Source organism: Pan troglodytes, chromosome 12 (assembly GCF_028858775.2).
Source record: "Pan troglodytes isolate AG18354 chromosome 12, NHGRI_mPanTro3-v2.0_pri, whole genome shotgun sequence".
Taxonomy (NCBI): domain Eukaryota; kingdom Metazoa; phylum Chordata; class Mammalia; order Primates; family Hominidae; genus Pan; species Pan troglodytes.
In genome coordinates, this window is record NC_072410.2 from 122,573,944 (window position 1) to 122,596,769 (window position 22,826).

Here is a 22,826-nt window from a genome sequence, read left to right on the forward strand (position 1 = left end):
CAGATTTATATCTCTAGTTGTATTTTTATAACTCCCCAGTTTATTTTGAAATATTCATGATTTTGACATTATCTCAAAATACACAGAAATTACCTTATATCTGCCTATACATTTATTAAATGCTGATGAAGAATACTTATTCAATATTTAAGCATGCCAAATAATAACACTTTTCCCAACTTTTAAAATTATTTTAAAAAATAAGCCAATTTATATTGGACATTTGGGTTACATGTGCATATAAAAACAGTCATATTCCTCAACTGACCACAGACTAGCATACAAGTGTCCTTTCTGGATGTAATTAAGTTTCAGAGGCAAAGTGGTTCAGATGGGAGCCAATGGGCTGACCTCCTCGTGAAGTAAACTCGACAAAAATCATGAAGCATTGAAGGTGCCAACGACTGATTCCATAAATGTTTCTCTCTCCCCTATCTTTTCAATATACAATGTGCACTATGGGTGTGTAGAAATTAAAACACTTCTAATCTAGACTGTGAGCTCCTACAGAGGGGACTACTGTCAATCCATAAAAGGCCCTAGGGAAGACAGAGGTAGCACTGGGGAGCAGAGGGCACCTGCCCTCCATCAGGCCATCCACACAAACCTACTGAAGAGGTAGACTGGATTATCTAAGTCTCAACAGGCTTAGATGTTGACCTGGGCCTTCAAGTGAGGTTTTCCTTCATTGTTTTATGTTGCTTGTTCTACTATTTTTGTAACTGGGGCAAAGTGAGATGTTCAACTAGTCTAAGAATGCTTAAAATACCCCATAAACTGTCTGAATCAAAGATTTTTATTGATTCTTCTGCCAAACACAACTGATTTCCATCTACAATTACTTTTTTAAGGTAAGAAACAGTAAGTCAACTGAACAAAGAGCTGGGGCTTTGGGCCCTGGAACGTGATTACACACTGACTGAGAAATGCAGGACCTCAGGGTGGGGTCTAGTCAGGCTGGCCGCAGCAGGGCACGAACCTGCCTCAGTGGGCCTTCTCCAAGAACGCTCTGCAGCACCTGACACACTGCTGGTACACCGTCTCAAAGTCAGAGTCATTCCCCTAAATGGACAGGAAAAAGAAGAAAATGGCAAAACCTGCATAACAAAAACATCCTTAACACAATCTCATCTGTTATTTAATATGGCAGGATACAGATGTGTTGGGTCTTCATATTAGCCCTAAAACGTGAACTGTACTTACATAATAGGGATCTTCAATAATAAGTTGTTTTTGTGGATCATAGCTCCCAAGTAGTTCAATTTTAGCTTTGCAGGTTTTAACTTGATTACTTTTTCTATTCAAATCTCTGTAAAATTGAAATATGAACTTAGTTTTCTGATCTATGGTTTCAAGTTAAACAGGGACATCTGCTAGGGTCTTATGAAACATCCATATCAAAATCAAGACAGAATGACCTAATTTGAAATGAAACGGAACACTCAGCAGGCCCGTGTGGCCCCTTCTGCAGCTGTATGCCACTGCCCTCTCTCTAGGCAAGACAGTTTGCGACAGCAGCTTATTCTCACTGATTCTGTTACACAAAATATACAATAATTATATTTTCTCCCACAAAATACATTTTAAGACAACCAAGTTTCAGAGATAAAACAAAGGTGATAGGAACCCAAAACACCATCTGAACCAGTCCCAAAACAGAGGGCTACCAATTCCATCCTCAGGTGTCTTGACACAGCACTTCCCGCAGCACGACCCACTCCTTAATTACTCTTCCATCTTTTATTCCTTAAGCCTCTGCCCAAGCTGGAAACTCAGCTTCACTCTAGACTTCCACCCTTAGCTTTCACATTGCTACAAAAGAAAAAGGCAAACTTAACTAAGCGCCTCCATTTATTTAACAAATTTTGACTGAGCACCTGCGACAGATGAGTTGATGAGTCAGGTACGTGCTTTATGTGGGAACGGAACAGCCAAGAGCTCCCATGCACGAAGTTTTACAGCTCAGGATTAGGTGCAGGAATGAGAACTGCAGGCAGGCCTAAGTCTAATGCACAATCCGGCCTAATGACAGGGCAGCAGAATACCTCTATCAAGAAATGAATTTAAGCTGACCCACGAGGGGCAAATAGGAGCCGAATGACCCAAGAAGCAAGGATTAGCTTCCAGGCAGAGGAACAGCACGTGCAAATGTGAGGCTGCAGGAACTCCACTTGCCCCACACACAAAGAAACAGGGTGCTCAGCGCCAGTCAAAGCAAATGGGGTCTCCTAAAAAGGTGTTTTTACAATGCCTATGGGCTATGGTGTCAGCAAAAACAATGAGAACAGAATAAGGACAGAAAAATAAAAATTAAAAAATACATGCATTTTAATGAAGGTCCTAATTAATAAAAAATAATTGAAACTGGTGCATCCCTATCTGTTCATTTGTACAAAAGTAATTAAAAGCACAAATAGTTTATCTTCATCAAAAACATGAGATATTTATGAATAAGTAGTGATGCAAGTCAGAATCCTGGAGTGACATTAAATTATGATTCGTTCCCGATGACGCCTTGAACATGGGACTGGGGCAGGTCAGGAGGGTGGTGACTGAGGCAGGGGTGCATACAGCAGGGCCCTTCCTCACTGAGCCTAGGCTTAAATCCCATGACATCCACCACAAGCTAGCTGTGTGAACTCGGGGACATAAGCTAACATTACCGTTTCTCACTTCCTTCTTTTACAAGATGCGATAATAATAGGAACCTATGGTTGCAGAGCTTTGGCCCGAGAATCAATAAAACACTGCCCTGCCCAGGAATCATTACAGCAAAAATATCAAAATCGTTCTCATGCAGAACAATATGCTTGATACAAAACTATCACAGCCAAGCTAGTTTTCCAATTAAATCATGCTATTAACAACTAGACTTTCCCTTTTCTAAGGTGTATTTCCTTGTAAATACCTAAGAGACAATTCTAGATTACTAAGTTTTTTGCTGTTCTAAATAAAATAATTCTACATATGGTGACCATCACTGACTATTAAAACCTTTAAAATAGAAAAAGTAAATCTGGACAACAAATTACTTGGCCCATTGCTGAACTGAGAGTTGAACAGAAATATTCTTCAAAAACAGGATTACCTCAGATTGCTTTCATCCATACATAGTATATAATCAAATGTGGCAAAATCTTCTTTGGTAATCTAAAATTGAATAAGAAGTCAAAACACAGTGTTTATACCATTCAAGCCTAGAGGATGCAAAGCAATACTAAAAGAAAAAAAAAACTGCTGTATTTGAGCCTGTTACTCACTAATAAACAATTAAATAATTTTTAGGGTACTTTTAAGTTAAAATAGAGTTAACCTATTTCTCAAAATTGTACTGCAAAGAAATTTTGTATTATAAAGTTCCATACAATAATCATAAAATAGTATAATGTGTAGACACAATGTTTATACATCGGCTTCAATTCGTTAGTAACAGTGTATAATACAGTCAACATACTAAAATGTCACATATTTAATCCCCTTCATTATTCTACTCTATTTTTCATTCCAGAAGCACTGAACATCCTGGGCCCCAGTAACAAACACCAAGCTAAGTGGACAGAGCCGCGTCCCATGGAGCTGCCCTTCCACATGGGGGCAGGCAACACACAGGAGGCACAGATGCCCTGGAGGAAATAAAGCAGAGAGGAGATACATACAGCTTTGGGGCAGGGAGGAGTAAAAGTATTAAGTTGGGTGGTCAGAGGTGGTCACTAAGAAAGAAACACAGGAGTGATAACCGACAGTCCTCCTTTATTTTGACTGACTATCCATAATTTAAACCTCACACAGAAGAGAATGCCACTCAGTATTTCTACTGATTGTAACCTGAAAGCTTATGATTGTTTTCTGATATAATCTATAAACACACCTACTTAAAATACAAATGAAAAGATTATTTTGTGAATTTCGACTACTATAAATAATGGCAGAATAAGAAACATAAACATACGTACTGCGGAACAAAGGTGGAAAGTGTATACCTGTTCTTCTAAAAAATGAGAAACTTTGGCTTTTAGTATGCACTTCCAGTAGCTAGAAAAGACTGTATTTCGTCAACACTCCCATGACATTGACTTATTTCAAAATCGAGAATAAGTACAATACTGAATTTTTTCTTTTTGTTTTTAGAGAAAAGGTCTCACTCTGTCACCAACACTGGGGTACAGTGGTGTGATCATAGCTCACTGCAGCCTCAACTTCTTGAGTTCAAGCCATCCTCCTACCTCAGCCTCCCAAACAGCTGGGACTACAGGCATATGTCATAGCACCCAGCTAATTTTTAAAATTTTTTTGGTAGAGATGGGTCTCACTATGTTGCCCAGGCTGGTCTTGACCTCCTAGGCTCAAGCAATGTTGAGCCTCCCAAAGTGTTATTAGGATTATAAGTGTGAGCCACCATGCCTGAACAGTATTATATTATTTCTCCAAATTAGTTATGTGAGAAATTCCCTAGGATTTAATACTAAACTTGTTTTAAATTCTGGACTAATTGTAAATTTTTCATAAAAAAAGACTTAGTAACTGTTACATAATTTTTAGATGTTACAATAATTGAGAAAGAAACAGCTATAACTTATGTAACAAATGCACAGTAAAGGATTTCCACTTGCAGCTATAAATGAAACAGCTTGTGGCAAATCACCCCTACTACTAAAAACAACTAGAAACCCCATATAAAAAACCAGTGCTGCAGTGAGTCGGGCTTTGTGGCCACGAGGCCGCTCTGGCTGTGCTGCTCTAGCACAAAAGCAGCCGCGCACTACAGGTGAATGAGTAAGTCTGGCTGTGTTCCAACAAACACTGTTCATAAAAAAGGTGCCTCAAAAAAAGGTGCAGGCCCCAATCTGCAGACTCCTACCACTTGCCACTTCTCTTCCTGCTAAAACTGGAAAGTGATGAGACCTCAGAACAGGGATCTCAAACGGTTCAGTAGCAGAACTCTTGAACTCTGTAAAATTATTTAAATCCTATGTTATGGTTTGGATGTGTCCCTCAAAGTTCCTTTGTTGGAAACTTCATCCCCAATGCAACAATAGTGAGACGCAGGATCTTTATTAATGCCACTATCTTGGGAGTGGGCTCCTGACACTGATGGGTCCTCTCTCTCTCTCCTCTGTTTCCCTCTTCCCGTTTTTCTAGTTCTCGCTCTCACTCTCTGGGGCACTCTCTTGACTCCTCCACCTTCTACCACAGGACGATGCAGCAAGAAGGACCTCACAGCCCCATGAGCCCCTTGGCTTTGGACTTCTCCAAATAAATATGTTTTCAACAATGGCCAGTAGAAACTGGCAAGGTATGCAAATCCTGAAGAGATGAGGATGGATAAATTGTATAAAAATGTTGAATCACCTGACCAACGAGGATTCCATTTCCGAAAAGGTCAGTCCCAGAGTACTTCATTTAAATAAAGAACTCTTAGAAAAATCAACTTTAGCTTCTAATTTATAATATAAAGACAAGGTTATCTTCAATTGAAATTGCAGAATTTGATTGTGACTTTATTAGACTCCAAACTTAAGTGTGGCCCAATAGACTATAATTATATATCCATACTGTTGTTGGTATTACCCTATATTACTAAGGCACTTTACAGTTGAAAAAATGTTTTTGTATATATTATATAACTTCATTCTAGCAACAAACTTGCAATATCAGCAGAATGATTACTATGGCCTAAATGTTTAATAAAAATTATGCAGGAAGGAACAGAAGACAGAGCACCGCTCAGCCCCAGCTCACAGTCAGGCTCTCTCATTATAAATTACCTAGCTTTTATGTGCATTTTAATAAGTAAATTCCAAAGTCAGGCAAGTCTTTCAACACCGTGCAACCAGAAGTGAAACAAAATGGACACACCGTAGCTGGTTAAGCTCACCCTAAATAAACACATTCATTAATATACAAGTCTGGTTAATCCTTTCGCTACTTCTCAAGTTACTGGACTCTACATATTAGAAATTGAACAAGAGCTTGTCTACCTGTCTTGCTTTATGGGCTGTGTGAATGCCATGATTTCTTAGGCAGCTCACAGCTCTTGGGTCTGGGGACCGGCCCACGTTCCAGTCAGAAACAGCACCGCTGTCAATGACCCACTGAAACACAAAACACACAACTTCAAGTCCAAGGACGGTACCTGCCGGGCAACGTGGCTCATGGGAATGCCGTGCCTCTTCATGCAGCTCTGCCCTCGGTAGTCAGGGGGGTTCCCTATCTCATACCCGGAAGTTGCCGCGCTGTCTACCCTCCACTGCAGGGGAAGAAACATGGAATTTTTTTTTTTTCGCAATTTCCTGCCCAGAGGAGTTCAGGTTGGCCTCTTTAAGATAATGAATGGTACTTACATTCTCTGAGATGTTTTGATCGGTTACAAGTTTCCTGAAAACTGCTTCTGCAATGGGTGATCGACAAATGTTACCTTTAAAAAAAGGGAGGGGTGGGGAAACAGAGGGTTAGGTTGGATGGAAGGGCACATGCCAGCTCCCCCTCTTTACACACCTGACACACAGGGGCTGTGCTATCCCTCAGGAAAAACAAAGGCCAACACTATCCTTTGACGCCTTTGTCCAACCAGTGAGGGTAGACCCTGCTGGAGAACAGCCTATCAGGCTCAAGTTCAGTGATTTGACACCAACCAGCCAAGTACTCCAAGTACAGATGACAAAGATATCAGAAAAACAATTTCAACAAAAATTATTGTTTAAAGAGTTGCTACTAATGATCCAGGAGTGAATCACGAAAATGAAGTGGGTTGCAACCAGCTTATTTTAAAATGAAATACAACAGAATAAAAATAAAATACAGTGGTCTGTCCCTCAGTAGACTCAGGAGCTGGTTCAGGACACCCTCCCACCCCTACCCAGTATACCAAAACGTGCATACTCAGGTCCTATAGTTGGCCCCTGCGAATGTGGAGCCCAAGTATAGGAAAAGTCAGCCCTCCATACAGATGGGTTTCTCATTCAGACAACACGGTATTTTCCATCTGTGCTTGATTAAAAAAATTCCTCGAATAAATCCTTCAAAGTTCAAACCCCTGTGGCTGAAGGGTCAACTGTATGTATTTTCAAGTATATCACACATAAGGATGACTACTGTTTCACAAAACAATACACAAACACACAAACATGCATTTAAGCATAAACAGCGATTCAACACCAACATTTACTGAGAGATCACATGCAAAGCCCTGAGCCCAGGGATACAGATCCAGGCATTAGCAGCCGAAGGTCAGGGACACCACTCTCCAGACCACGATGTCGACATCAGGGCCATCCTTACTTTAGACCAGCAAGTGAGAAATCCAGGTTCCCCAGGGCTCCCTCAGGTTTGATAATTCCCTAGAATTATTCCCCAAACTCAGGAAAGCAGAACACTTACCATTACAATTTCACTATAGTAACAGCAACAAAAACAAAAACAAACAAACAAACAAACAAACAAAAAACAGCCAAAGCAAGTGACCTATAGGGCACATTCTGGGAGGTTCCCTAACAGGTAGCTCCACTGTCCTCTGGGACACCTTACTCTCCTGTCATCAACATGAGACAATATTCAAAGAGCACTGCCAACCCAGGAAGTTCCTCAGAGCCATAGTGCTCTGAGGTTTTATTGGGGTTTTCAGAGGGAGACACAATGGGTTGAATCACTGGCCATTCAGCTGAACTCTATCTCCACTTTATTTATTATATTTATTATAATAAAAGTGGGAAAATGAATGCTGATAAACAATACACTACAGCAGCACAGAAAAAGAACGATGCTACAAAGCAAAAACAAGATATAAGAAAATTTCTTACCAGAAAAAAGAAAGATTAGAGATGATATTAAAAGGATGATCAGGATCTTAATGGACAGAGGAAGGGAAAGGCATTTAACTCAGAGGGATTGTGGCACTAAGCAGGTGAGGCTGCGATGCTTCAGGTACAGAGAGCCAGTGTCTGGAAACTGACGGGCTGGTATACAGGAGCCCTAAAACACTGGGCCAACATTTGAACTTTGCGTAGCCACTATGAGGAGAAATAGAAAGTCCTATGGAAAAGGGTAATATGACTTATTCAACAAACATATTTTGTATGCCAACTCTATGTGCCAAGCACTGTGCCCTAACCTGAAGACAGAAAGTTGTTTAAAACACAGACCCTTCCTACAAGTTACCAAAATTACCGGCACAGCTAAGGAAACACTAGAAGAGCACATGACTGAATTGGAGAGACCTTGTAAGAGGCTCGTATGAAGGAGCAAATACAAGACAGTGTCAGAGTGGAAAGGTGTGGCAGCTTTCCTCACCCATCATAAAGGTCACGGAAGATACTCCTGTAACAAAAGACAGGTTAACAAGAGCCTTCAGAAATGAAGACCCAAAGACCCAGGGAAACGGTTTTGATGCTTAGATGACCAATGCACAGCTGTGTAGAAATGGCACTGGACAAAAGGAAATGATCCAATGGTAGCAGACTGAGGGAAACCCAGCAGGGCCACAGCATTTCCTCCCCCAGGAATGAGGCAGGGCCCCTCTGAAATGCTGTCTTCAAGAGAAAGCAAAAGGGAGAGAGTGATCTTTCTAGGTTTTATGGCTTGCTTTGCAGGAGAGGAGTTCTAGTTTCTATGATCTGCGCTGGGGAAGATAAATGATGGTTTCTACGACCTTGCTTCTGGGGCTGCTCTGAGGCCTTCCAGTCTCCTTAATGCCAAAGCACCATACTGAGTCCAGACATTAGGAGCTGAATTTAGGAAACAGATACGAAAAAGAGGAACTGTGAGAATAGGCAGCACTAACTAAGAGTTTACTCTTTATCACTATTAGGGTCTTCTGTTTATGATAAACAAGTACAATGAGGATCTTTTAGTGTTGTAAAACACAGCTAATTCCCTAGTTCAGAAAACCAACTCACTGCCTTACTACAGCCTTCAGTTTCTACATTGTAAGACCTAAGCATATTATGTACTTTTTTCCCACAGAGACTGTAGTTTCCACAGCAGTAAAAAATCTTACCTACAAACCATAAAGGGAAAGACAACAAATTAGCCTTGAATGCCCTCTATATGCTAATTTGTGTTGTGAAGTTTTTCCTTTCGACATTCTAAATTTTGTTTAGTTTTTTAAACAGGTATTGTCATCAGCACTATTTTAATTATTGAAAGGCTTCCCATGGGTGTGTAACTCTTTTACTTGTCACCATATACCCTGGGAATATTTTTAACAGCAAACATTGTATTCCAAATTAAGACAATTATTATTTTGGAACTGTAGAACAACAGATGCCTAGTATCTTAGCATCTAAAAATATAATAAAGACTAGCCCCACACGTTTACAAATAATTATCTTTAACTGTAAAATAACAGCTTACTTTCCCCACAACAATATGAAAACTTGCATTATTAACTGTCCTAAAGGCTAGCAGTAGCTTGCCCTGTTGATTTCGAAAGTTGATGCCACCAAATTTTGTTATGAAAAAATGGAGCACCCCGGTCATCAGTGAAACACTGCATGTACTTCAGGTTTCGCCTATCAAACAAGTTCTAAAAACAGAACATTCCATCTTCAAATGCCTTTAAAAAATGTTTCAATCTGTAAAGTCTCAAGTTTGTCTTTTCCAAATTAGGCAGACTATTTTATACCCTTCTTCAGCATCTTCAATTCAAGGATGGAGACTCATAAAAGGCAGATAGGCTCTGGGAGGGTGGGGCTGTGTCTGCTATACCTGGTAAGAGACCTAGCACCCAGTATGGGTGTAGCCCAGAAATAAAGTGACTCCACCAGTATGTGCTATCTCCACCAACCATGCTGGCTGGGTCATGGCTCCTGCATCATCTTCACTAATAAGTCTCTATTGCAAAAACATAAAGCACCCTTCATAATTGTGCTGTAGTAAGGAGCTCAATTATTTTCCATCATTAGCTTCACCAATGAAAAACCTCTGATGCTTTTCTACACTTCAATCTCAATAGGGTCCAAACAAATGCTTTGAATGAACAAAATTTTTTACATTTCAAAAGCATACAACTCTTACTGTCCTCTATATGGCTACCAAGTAAAATGCCATTTACCGCTCAAATTCCCTCAGAATGCAACCAGTAAAGGCATGCTCCACCTCCAGTTTAATCTCAAAACAACAGCTGAAACTCTTCTTTTTTAAACTTAAATTTGATCATTTCCCACCTCTGCTCAAAACCCTCCAATGTTTATTCAGAGTAAGCCCAAGTCTTCACATGGCCTCCCAAGATCTGGACCTAAAACAGGGGTCTGAAAATCGGCTCATGGTCCACTGCCTTTATGTACAGCCCACAGCGGTAAGAATAATTTTTACATTGTTGAGTAGTTGGAAAAAATCTAAAAGTAGAGTACTTTGTGACATGTGAAAATTATACAGAGTTCCATCCAATTCTGATGTCCACAAATGAAGATCCACTAGAACACAGCCAGGTTCATCATATGGATGGCTACTTTGTGCTACACCCTTTCTGTATGTCATGTGAAGCCAATCTAAAATAATTATAATCTGGTTCTTTAAACAAAGAGTTTGCAGACTCCTGCCCTAAAGGACCAGTGTACATAAGGAATTAACTTCTCCCTATACATCTACAATGGAAGCACTGAGAAAACAGGCGCTCAAATTATCTGCTAAATTTTCAGGTATAGATGAGGAATCCTGACTGAGAAAAACTATCTGGCCACTAGGCCCAGCCACTGCAGCTTCCCTGCGGTTCATGACCATGGCCAGTATTCTCCCTTCAAAACTTTTACCTGCTTTCCTCTGGGTTCAGGATGCTTCTCCAAAATATCCTAGGCTTGCTTCCTCACCTCCTTCAAGTCTTTACTCAAAAGTCATCTATCAGGTGGGGCCTTCCCTGACCATCCCACTCAAAACTGCACTCCACTCCCATTCCCCTTTTCTGCTCTATTTTTCTTAATCTTCACATCAACCGATTGAGCACATCAATTAATACTTGCTGGTGACTGAGAGAACGTGAGCTCCAGAGAGGCTGGGATTTTTGTCTGTTGTGTTCACCACACCACTTAGAGGAGTGCATGCCATATAGTAGACGCTCAACAACAACAAAAAATCACTGAATTGTATTGAAATACAATAGTCCCCTCTTTTCCAAGGTTTTGCTTTCCATGGTTACCCCATGGTCAGCTTCAGTTGGAAAATATTAAATGAAGAATTCCACAAATAATTCCTAAGTTTTAAATTGTGCACTGTTCTGAGTAGCAGGATAAATTCTCATGCCATCCCATTCCATTCTGCCCCAGAAGTGAAACATGCCTTTGTCCAGCATATCCATGCTGTCTATCCACCTATTGCCCTCTAGCTTATCAGATCCATTGTGATGCTATCACAGTGCCTGAGTTCGAGTCACCCTTAGTTTACTAATAATGGCCCCAAATCATAAGAGTAGTGAAGCTAGCAATTCAGATACGGCAAAGAGAAGCCATAAGCACTACCCTTAAGTAAAAAGGTGAAAGTTTTTGACTTCTTATGGAAAGAAAAAAAAAACTTATACCGAGGTTACTAAGATCTACAGTACGAACAAATCTTCTATCCATGAAAATGTAAACAAGGAAAAAGAAATTCCTGATCGTCTGCTGTCTTGCCTCGAACTGCAAAAGTTGCGACCACAGTTTTAAATGCTTAGTTAAGGTGGCAACGGTATTCCATTTATGGGTGTAAGAAACGAGCAGACACATGTTCCAATTGACAGCAATTGGGTTTGGTACTACCCACAGTTTCGGGATCCACTGGGGAGTCTTGGAATGTATCCCCTACAGCTAAAGTGGGACTACTGTATATGCAAGGATACACTTCCCCATTAACAGCAACCATGATGCATTATACCAGCATAATCGACAATACCAACCAAAACTATACAAGGGAATGGAATATTATTTAGTAACCATCCTTAACCAAACTACTGTTTAATAAACTTATTGATTTCATCATTCAGCCTTCAATGAGTCTTAAAAATCAAATGATGCCCACTACCAATGTGAAACAAGATAAGCCTTCTAATTCGTCTTTCACAGAAGTTAACTTCTACAAAACCTAGTCAGCGTTTATCATATATTGTCCTAAAGCTGGAAACAAAATGAAAAATAAGCCACAGTTATTGCCATCGACAAAATTAAACTCAGCTGGGATTTCAACAGACTATCAAATAATTATAGTAAAATTTGTGTAATAAAAGATGTCGATAAGGAATCACACCTTTTCTATATTACATCTTTTACTATATTACACAAATTATAGTAAAATTTGTGTAATAAAAGATGTCGATAAGGAAGCAACTCATGATCTGGGAAAGCAAAGGAGGAAATATTTAGGTTTGACTTTATAAAATAAAAAGGCTTTCCAGGCAAAATGCATAATGGGCACCCAGCGATGAAGGCTCAGTAAGCATGTGAAGTGCTACCGAACAACGAAAGGTTCTGGAAGGCAGTGTCCTGAGGGTGTGAGCAGGAAAAGGTACAGGAGATAAAGTGAGGAGTCTGTAAAAATAAACAGAAACTTTGCAGGAAATGCAAACTCACAGAAGGTTTTAAGTAACCGGACTACTGACAATTTAGGCCTTCCTCTCAGGGTGGAGGCACCGAGGAATATAACCTTGTAGTGCTACACCAAAGGAAGATCCCTGAAGACCAAACGGAAAATAAATTATGTTTGAAGTAAGGCAAGCTAAGTGTTGAAATTCTAGGAGTGAAAATAATTTAAGCTGGAAAGTTCCTGAAAAGCCATTAATAAAATACACTTTCATTTTTCATGGGCCAAAGTTATATAGGGACCTGCAGGTCTCCTTTGCTTGGCTTTTACAATCAAGAAACCCGAAACCGTAAAACTTCATCTCCCTTTAACTCAAATCCATATCTAAGCATGGGCTAAGAAAACTAGCAAACAAAACAATGTTGTCATAGGACTCAGGAGGCCCCTAAGAGACCACATCAGTCCGACAACCTCCAGGCCTACCTGGGCCCATTGGAGGGGAACGAGAGAGATTCTAGTAGTCGCAAAGAAAGTACCTTGGCTTGTAGGGGCTGTGGCTGCAGATGCCAAGAGCCTCGGATACATGGCAGGCGCGAGGGGACCCAGGTTTAGCGGGCAGGCTGGGCGGGTGCACGGGGCGGATGGGGAACAGGGGCGCTGCGGAACACTCCTAGAACACCCTAGGCCTCCCAGTCCCTGGCCTCCTCCCCCTCATGGTTCCTAGCCCGGCGGCACAACCTACAGCGCACAAGCCCGATCCAACTCTCCAGAGGACGTCAGAACATGAGTAAGTCGGCGCCCTCTTACCCAGACACACAAACAGCACGGACTTGGTAGCCTGTTCCGCCATCTTCCCGCGCGCAGAGGCGCCCAGACACCGCGGCGTTCCGCACGCCAACGCGGCGCAGGCGCACTGCCAGCCTCTTGCCCCGCGCGCCTGCGCAGTCCCGCACCAACGCCAACAGGGCAGCGCGTGTGAGAGCCACGCCTGCGCAATCGGCTCCGGTGCGCCTGCGGAGGCGGTCCTGTGACGGTCGTAGGGCGGGCGGGGAGGGTCCGCGGGTCACCTGCAGGGACTGGGCCGTCGGTCACCTGCAGGGGCGGGGCTGCAGGTTGTCCGGAGGAGGAGGAGCTGCGGGGGTGGGGTCACCTGGAGGGAGTAGGGCCGCGGAAGGCGAGGGGGTGTGTGTGTGTGGTGGCGGGGCTTGGGGGGGGAGTCACCTGGAGGGGGCGGGGCTGCGGGTCGCTTGGAGGGGAAGGAGCCGCGGGAGGTAAAGGTTACCTATAGGGGACGGGGCCGCAGGAGAGGGGTACCTGGAGGAGGAAGGGCCGCGGGTCACTTGCAGGGCGGGCTCAGGCCTCGCGGCTCCGCGGGCGGCCCACCTGGGTTGGGGCACAGCGCGAGTCTCGCGTACGTGGCGGGCTGTGGTGCGTGTCGTTCGAGTTCGCATAGAGGGGCTGGGCGGGTCAGGCAGGGGAACCTGTCTTGAGCCCCGCGGGGTCCACGCCGGACCAGGGCGGCCTTGGGCCTGGGCGCCCCCTAGACCCCCACCCCCAACACCGTGCTTGGAGCCGCCGCGAGGCCCTGGGCTTTTCGATCTTGAGGATGGGGCGGTTCCGAAGTCCCTGGGGGCGAAGGCCCGAGCGCGGCCCGGCGGGCGCGTGGTTTTTGTCCCGCGAAACGTACACGGCGGGTGTTCTGCGCCGCCTCCTTCGTCACCTGCCGCAGGTACGCCCTCGCTGGGGCCTCCTTGTCCGCGGGGCGGGGCAGCGCGCCTTCCTCTTCCTGGGCAGCCTCGGGACGGGGCGCCGCGGCCGGGCGGGCAGCAGTGAGTACCCGGGGGCCCACCTGTCCGGCAGCACCCTCCCCTCTCAAGAGCTGGGCGGTGGTGGGAGGAGGAGGACGGGAAAACCGGCGATGCCTCTGGGGTTTCTAGGTCGCGCGTCTGTTAACCGCAAACCGCCCAAAGTTAAGATAGAGCAGCTTCCAGGACTTTCTTGACCACAGCGATTTTGATTGAAGTTTAGCCACCGTCTTTTCCATTTTTAGAAAAGCTATTCCGAAGTTTGGAATGTTGACGATGGTCGTGTTATTTTTAACTTCCTGATATTTGAACGGCCAGGTGTCAGCGACCATCCTTCCGTTCCACAGAAGCGTCTCTGAAGTTTGGGTCGGATGCGCGCGCTTGGAATGCGCGTGGAACCCGCGGCAGGCGCGGGGAGGAGGCCTTGGCTAGGGCGCCGGCGAGGTTCGAGTTTGCCAGCCCCCCAACCTGGAAGAGAAGGGCCAGCCCCTCACACCCGGAAGGGAAGGGCCGGTCCCCCCAACACCTGGCGCCGGGGTCGCGGGGCCACAGGGCGAGCGCGGGGTCGCGGCGAGCACGGGTCCTCTCTGATCGCTGGGCCTTGGCGCTGGCTGCTGAGTTTTTCCTTCTTTAAGGAAGTGTGGAACTGGTCTCAATCGGTTGACCACCTTAAGGAAATAGGATTTACACTGTGGACAGAGATGTGTCCTTTACACTTCATTTGAACCAATATGCCCGTGCTCCCGTGGAGGCTGAGTTGGAAAGTGACACGAAGCTGCCCCCCCGCAAGAGAGCAGGTGCTCGGTTTCTCTTCTGCTTACAGGAGATGCATGTCCTGATTTCTTGTTCTCCTAGGTGTTTTTATTGAGATGTAGGGAATATCTGAATTCATAACGACTTAGAAAATCTGTACACACAGTTGAGAGAACAGGTCTCGAGGCTAAGGTGCTGTTTACTCCCATGGGCTGGCCTGTTATTAAAATACTTGTGCAGCGACTGATGTTTACAAATTACTATGTTGGAGGTTAAAATGATCAAAGTGATAACCTCCATCCTGTCTATCATGTTTGAGGAGAATTGGTTATTTGGTTCACTAATGTTCTGTTTAAATAAAATTTCTGTAAAACTAGTAAATGTTACCCCTCATCTTTTGTAAGTTAAAAAAAAGTTTAAAATAATGTTTGCTCATCAAAAGTGATTTGATACTTTTGTTCTGTTTAGGAAAACTTTATTCTCAAGAGATTTCTCATTCCGCAGAAATAAGGATCTGGCATGTCAACACAAACATAGGAAGTTGATGCAGTCAAAGGGAAGTAACTGCTACCCTGACTCTGCTGAGAGCCTCACAAGTCCCTGTGCACGCCAGCTTATTTGCCAGTGAGTGGCGTCATGATAAGACAAAATTCTCTGCTCTGAGACCTAAGCACATGAAGTTTTTAAAAAAATTTTCTCTGGGAAGATCCCATTTTTTACTCTAAAAGATCAGACCAGTGTGGCATGTGTGGAACTGCTCTGTACCAAGATCACACTCTTCAGTTGGAGAAGAGGAAGGGCAGGAATAAATAAAGGGCTTTCCTGTCTCCCGAGGGAGCAGAGAAAGCTTTCTCTGTCCTCTTCCTTCCCCAGCCACAGCCTGGGGTTGGGGGACTGGAAACAAGCTCAGGCTAGCACTTGATGTTCAGACGGTAGTCTGAAAGTTTGACTAGGGAGTTAATGATCTGACCAGAGAGACAGGTTTTTATTTTGAGAACTGACAAGCTTTGTGTCCTTAAAACAAAGGAAGTAATTAAACCAAGGCCACAGAAAGGTAAGAATTGACTTAAGAAACAAAGGCCATAGTTGTCAAGCAGTGGGGTTCAAAATGCAGTTTTGTTAATAAAAGTAGCTTAAAGCAACATTTGAAAGCCTCTCTAAAGGTTAGATACATACACTTTCTTTAGGCTAAGATTTCTTTAGTTTATTCTAAATATACCTTTAGCAGCATTCTAGTTCCTTTGATCTTAGATGGAATTTTATCAGTTTAATGAGTTAACCTCCATTTCACATAAAGTATAAGGTTTAATAATTTGATTAATATGTAATCAGTAAGAACTTGGAAAACCAAATTTAGTAAGCTTGCTTTCCTGTAAGTATTCCTTTCATAATTAGAGTCCATTGAAGAAAATAATATAAGGGAAGCAAAAGTTTGGGAATCTGAACTCTGGTAAGGAAAGTGGTGGAGAGGGGCCCTTGGGTCTTCTTGCTTTCATTCCTGACCCTCCGTGTACAACTAGATTGGAAACCGTAGTCAGCTCTCTCACCTCAGGTGGCAATTTACTCCGAGTAGGATTCTCATGTCCCTGTTTGTCCCCAGTGACTCTAGCATTGAGTTTATAGAACTGCGATCAATACCTAAAATTATTTCCAGATCTTAAGCTGATTTATGCTTTTGAGGTTTCCAAAGTAAAAATTGTCTTTCCGGTATTTTATAAGACCTTCTAATTTAAAAAAAAAATGTGTTACTATGAAAATTTCAAACATTTTAACTTTTGTTTTAAAGAAAACTTTATTTGAAAGTTTCTTAGCTTGAGGTTTGGCAGCCACTCTTTTTTTAGAAAAAACTTAAATATTTATAGAGATTTTGCCTGATTCAAGGGACTTAAGACGTTTATGAGAGTGCAGATGCTAACCATGATGTGAGGTTTAAGAGGCTTCATTAGTAATGACCTGTGTCTTCATCAGTATGATAGAATGGGACATCAGCACTCTGATCAGGTCATGCTCTATATGCCTTATGGTACAGCAGAGGAAAAATGGGTGAGCCATCATTTGATGCTGAGGATGGGATTTGAGGCTTATGTCTAAATTTTTATTTGCATATTCTTTTTGTTCTGAGAGAAAAATTCACTGCATGTAACTATGACCACGCATGATTTTATCAGAAGTTGATTAGAATCTGTAACATTTTCTGTAGTTCAGCTGACACACTGAAGATGTCCTCACTGTGACCAGCCTTGTCAACAGCTGGATCACAGTGACATAGGCTGTGTCTAGGATGAGTCTTGCGGTCTGCAGCCGTGTGAGGCTGCATCTGATTCCCAAGTCCAATGGCTCTCTTCCCGTGTTTACAGATCAGGCCATGACCTTTCCCTACAGCAGGATGTTTGCAAGATTAACTCTCAACTGAGGAATTTGCTTATTTGCTCTAATACTGCTTGGTTGAGAGAGTTCAAAGTAGAAAGTCTTCTGAGGGGATAAGATTCATGTATTATTTACAGTGCTTCAGTTGCATGTATCAGAAAATCTAGTCTAAATTGCTTTAACAGAAAAAGATGTTGCTGGTCCATTTGACGAAGAAGTCCAGAGCGGCTTGTGACTTCAGTCTGGCTTTGCAGAGCCCAGGTGCTCTCTCCACCTCCTGCCAGGTTCCCCTATGAAGGCTTTGCTCTCAGACTCTCCCCTTGTGGAGACAAAAATCCCACAGCAAGTGGAAACCGAAGTGCCTTGGAAAAAGTTATTCTGGCAGCTCCTATACAAGTCCCCCATCAGATGCTGGTATTGGACCAGCTTTGGTTATAAAGCCCTGCTGTGGCACAAAAAGGAATGTCGTCCTGATACAGCAGCCTCGGGTCACCCAATCCACTCCAGATACTATGGCTGCAGCATCAATGTAAGCAGACAAGTTGTGCTGCCTCTGAAATAAAGTAGATGAAATATTCAGCAGCAGAAAGAACAAGTTTCCACTCCAGTGAACTAATTCAAATGTATCCAGCATCTAGATATATGTATAAATGTAATTAAAACATATTGAGCATCTAGAGCATCTCTCCCAAGATAATTACCACCTGATAGTAATGGCTATAAAAGCTAAAAGTGGAATCAGTCTACATGTTTAGCAATAGGAATCAATTGAAGCATACATCAAAATGCAGACAGTAGTATTGGTGAGTATTAATGTTATAGATGCTTTTTATCCTTCATATTTTCATATCTGTACTTTTTCCTGTATTTTACAATGTATTTGTACGTTGTACAAATAATTGCTGATCATGTAAAAATATAGAAATATAGAAATTTTGTTGCCATACTTGGGTCTTTTCCACTATGAAATTGAAAAAAAATTCTATAATTCCTGGTTCTTTTATAATTTGATATTTGACACTCTAAATCTTCAATGAATTTGGAGTTTATCTTTCTGTAACACAAAGCTGTGAAGGAATTTTTGTTTTTCTCCCCAAATGAACATTATCTAGTATGCAATACATCATTTCAACATAGAATTGAGGTGTCATTTTTATTATATACTAAATTTGTAAATATATTTGGGTTAATTTCTGAATTTTCTTCTTTGTGAATTGATTTTTCTCCTATATTTGCATCTGCTATTATGTATTAATTATTGAGGCTTTGTAATGTGTCACAGGTTCTGTCAAGGCTGGGCTGTCATTGTTCTCCTATTACGTATTTTTTCCTAGCTCTTCTTGCTTGTTTATTTTCCCATTTGAACTTCAAAATTACTGTGTTTTGTTAAAAGACCCTTGTAAGATAGAAGACAGATTTGATTTCATTAAGAAAAAACAGGAAAAAAAGCAAATTCAAAAGACAAGTAACAGAGAGTCAATGTTTTTAACTCATATTCCAAAAAAATATTAATTTTTAATGTATAAATTAATAAGAAACAGAGAGAAACCCCCTGTAAATAACAAGGTGCATGAGAAACCTTTGGTAGAGAGAGAGAAATGTAGTCAGCATTGCTCATCATAAAAGAACAAATGGAAAATGCACTGAGAGCTACTAGCCAGGGCAGCGAAATGGCTCCTGCTACTCACACTCATGGTAAACAGCTAGGAAACTGGACAGCTGTGTGTAGAGCACTTTTTGCACATGGTGGACATGTCTGAGATCCACAAGATAAGGGGAACAGGAGGTGAACTCCATTAGTGACCGTTTTCTGCCTGGAGCACTTCCTAAACTGCAGGACAAGGAGGGGGCACCCAGAGCCCAGGCTCCTGCTTAAAAGAAGAGGCAGAAATTGAGTCTGAAGAGGCTGAGGTAACTGGAATTTGCAGAGCATGTTACTAGCAATGAGGGACGGCTGAGAGAAAGAGCTCCAGAAATCTGCAGAGGGATCCCCCTGAGCCTTCTGCTGAATATTAAGTGCTAGCTGTGTAGGGTGAAATTTGCAAAGCAGGCAAGAACAACTGCCATGAAGCTTTGAGGTGAACTATTCACAGTGCTTGCATCAGGCTGGGGACAGCCATTCGAAACAGCCACAATGGAGACAGCTTATTAAACAACCAGGGCACCCAGGAGAGAGCCCAGAAGGGACACACCTTGATGGGTAAAATAGTTCTAAAGGCTACTCTAGACACACAAACAGAACACAACAACAAGCCAACAAGTGATCAAGCTGATCTACAAGTAACTCACTGCCTGCTAACACAAGTGTTAACACTTTTAAGGGAAGCAATGAAATCTAGGCACTCAACATGGTAATATCTACAATCCTGTTTTACTAGAAAGGAGTAAAAACAGGAAAACATAACCCATAGCTGGAAGAAGAATCAGTCAAAAACAGATTGAGAAATGGCAGATTTTACAATTTAAAACACCTATTTTACACAAAAAGAATAAAATACCTAAGAATACAGCTAACCAAGGAGGTGAAAGATCTCTACAACAAGAATTACAAAGCACTGCTGAAAGAAATCAGAGATGGCACAAACATGGAAAAACATTCCTTGTTCAAGGATAGGAAGAATCAACATTATTAAAATTGCCATACTGCCCAGAGCAATTTATAGATTCAATACTATTCCTATTATACTACCAATATCATTCTTCACAGAATTAGAAAACAAAACTATTTTAAAATTCATATGGAACCAAGAAAGAGCCCAAATAGCCAAGGCAATCCTAAGCAAAAAGAACAGCTGGAGGAATCATGCTACCTGACTTCAAACTATACTACAAAGCTACAGTAATGAAAACAGCATGGTAATGGTACAAAAACAGACACATAGAACAATGAACAGAATCGAGAGCCCAGAATTCATGCTACACAGCTACAATCATCTGATACTTGACAAAGTCAACAAAAATAAGCAATGGGGAAAGGACTCCATATTCAATAAATGGTGCTGGAATACCTGGCCAGCCATACACAGAAGACTGAAACAGGACCCCTTCCTTATACCATATGCAAAAAATCAATTCAAGGTGGATTAAAGACTTGAATGTTGTTAAAAACTTAAGCCAAATTAAATTTTAAGGAGTTTAATTGAGCAATGAATGATATGCAAGTCGGGCAGCCCCCAGAATCACAGCAGATTCAGAGAGACTCCAGGGATGCCTCGTGGTCAGAACAAATTTATAGACCAAAAAAAGGGGAAGTGACGTACAGAAATCAGAAATGAAGTACAGAAACAACTGGATTGGTTACAGCTCATCATTTTCCTTATGTGAACACTCAGCAGTGTATGAGTGGTTGAAGTATGGCTGCTGGGATTGGCCAAGACTGAGCTGTTGTTACAGATGCATACTCCTAAGTTAAGTTCTCAATCTTGTCTACATATTAAGTTAGGTGGCAGTTCATCTACAAGGACTCAAATATTGAAGTATGGAGTTCTTCTCAGGTCACATTTAGCCTGTTTTAACAATGTAAAACCTAAAGCTGTAAAAACTCTGGAAGATAAGCTAGGAAATTCCATTGTGGACATAATCGCTGGCAAAGATTTTATGATAAAGATGCCAAAAGCAATTACAACAAAAACAAAAATTGACAAGTGGGACCTACTTAAACTAAAGAGCTTCTGAACAGCAAAAGAAACTATCAACAGAGAAAACAACCTACAGAATAGAAGAAAATATTTGTAAGCTATACATCCAACAAAGGCCTAATATTCAGAATCTATAAGAAATTTAATTAACAAGCAAAAAAACAACTCCGTTAACTTAAAGTATAATAATAATAATAAGTGGTTAAAGGACGTGGACAAAAGATTTAAGCAGACACTTTACAAGATATAGAAATAGGAAAAAGTGTTCAACATCATTAGTCATCTGAGAAACGAAAATTAAATCCACAATGAAAGGCCACTGTGTACCACTAAAATAACTAAAATTTTAAAAACTGGACATTGCAAGTGTTGGTGAGGATATGGAATAACTAGAACTCTTATAAAAGTTTCTGGTGGAAGCCTGAAATGTGTAATCACTTTAGAGAACTCTTAGGTGGCTCCTTACATTGTTAAATACACATTTACCACATGAACTGGAAATTCCTATCCTAGGTAATTACCCAAGAGAAATAAACATTTTTTCTTTTTCTTTTTCTTTTTTTTGAGATGGAGTTTCGTTCTTGCTGCCCAAGCTGGAGTGCAATGGCGCCATCTCGGCTCACTGCAACCTCCACCTTCCAGGTTCAAGTGATTCTCCTGCCTCAGGCTCCTGAGTAGCTGGGATTACAGGCGCACGTCACCACATCCGGCTAATTTTTTGTATTTTTAGTAGAAATGGGGTTTCACCATGTTAGCCAGGCTGGTCTTGAACTCCTGACCTCAGGTGATCCCCCCGCCTCGGCCTCCCAAATTGCTGGGATTACAGGTGTGAGCCACCGTGTCCAGCCATAAAACATTTTTTTACAAAAGGCTTACAAAGGAATATTTATAGCAGTTTTATTTGTAATAGCCAAAAGCTGGAAACAACCCAATTGTCTATCAACAGTGACTGGAAGGACAAATTGTGCTATGTCCACACATTAGAATACCAGTTGGCAGTCAAAAAGGAAGAGCTGATCTGTGCAGCAATTTGAGTCTCAGTAATTTCATGGTGAGTAAAATAAGCTAGACAGAAAAGAACACACACTGATGACTATATGAAGTTCTGGCACAGACAAAATTCATACTTAGTGACAGAAATCAGATTGGCACTAACCTGAGGCAGGGGCTGGGTATAGGAGTGACCACTACAGAGGGCACGGATGCTGTGATCAGGAGTGGTCTCTACCTCTGTCCATGCACACTGAGCTATACCTGTAACAGGTAGATTTCATTTTGTAAATTGTATCTCATGAAGTTGATTTGAAAAGCCTACACTGAGAGGCAGTATTTTAACTATTCTGAGATAACATTTATTAAAAAATGCAACATGCCAAAATACACTAATGCTGTGATGCCACTTGTTTTTAAAAGGAGTAAAGAGCTACACACATGCATCATGCACACTTAATTTTGCATAAAGTATCTGTGGAAATACCTTCCTCTATCTGACTTCATACCATTGATGAATCTTGGGATGGATTTTTTTCCTGGTCTGGATCTTGTTAATACTCCTGTGTTGAGCCACAAAGAACTGATACTGACATCTTTTAAAGAAATTTAAATAGAACTCCAAAATGACCCTAAGTCAGTTTTCACTTTTTAAAATTTTATTTTATTTTGAGGCAGGGCTTTGCCCTGTTGCCCAGGCTGGAGTGCAGTAGCCCAGTCATAGCTCACTGCAGCCTTGATCTCCTGAGTTCAAGTGATCTTCCTGCCTCAGCCTCCTGGGTAGCAAGGACTT

The 22,826-nt window shown here is 41.9% G+C and overlaps 2 protein-coding genes across 38 annotated transcripts in view; one reads left to right on the forward strand and one right to left on the reverse strand.

Annotated features, from left to right (window-relative positions):
• Window positions 1-4: 4 nt before the first annotated feature.
• Window positions 5-14,802, reverse strand: ACP1 (acid phosphatase 1). 7 transcript variants are annotated; one of them, XM_016945952.3, is made up of 7 exons: window positions 13,795-14,802; window positions 13,288-13,572; window positions 6,342-6,415; window positions 6,134-6,247; window positions 3,089-3,150; window positions 1,204-1,309; window positions 5-1,062 (listed from the first exon to the last, which is right to left on the reverse strand). In XM_016945952.3, exons 2-7 carry the CDS (start codon window positions 13,328-13,330, stop codon window positions 985-987), a joined length of 477 nt encoding a protein of 158 aa, XP_016801441.1. In that variant the 5' UTR covers window positions 13,331-13,572; window positions 13,795-14,802; the 3' UTR covers window positions 5-984. The 7 variants fall into 7 exon arrangements, 6 of the variants coding, with proteins under 6 accessions (XP_016801441.1, XP_016801428.1, XP_063645467.1 ...); XM_016945939.3 differs by lacking the exon at window positions 6,134-6,247 and adding an exon at window positions 5,979-6,092 and having other exon boundaries at window positions 13,795-14,801; XM_063789397.1 differs by having other exon boundaries at window positions 13,288-13,547; window positions 13,795-14,207.
• Window positions 13,424-22,826, forward strand: part of SH3YL1 (SH3 and SYLF domain containing 1) — a 46,252-nt gene continuing 36,849 nt past the window's right edge. For 8 of the 31 annotated variants that reach the window (XR_010149017.1, XR_010149018.1, XR_008543394.2 and 5 more), the window contains exons 1-2: window positions 14,925-15,082; window positions 15,507-15,662. Coding sequence is in view for 23 of the 31 variants with exons in the window: in XM_054677432.2 (XP_054533407.1) it covers window position 15,662 (1 nt within the window). In the remaining 8 variants the exon portion in view is untranslated. The other 23 variants (XM_063788871.1, XM_063788876.1, XM_063788886.1 and 20 more) reach the window with 20 other exon arrangements.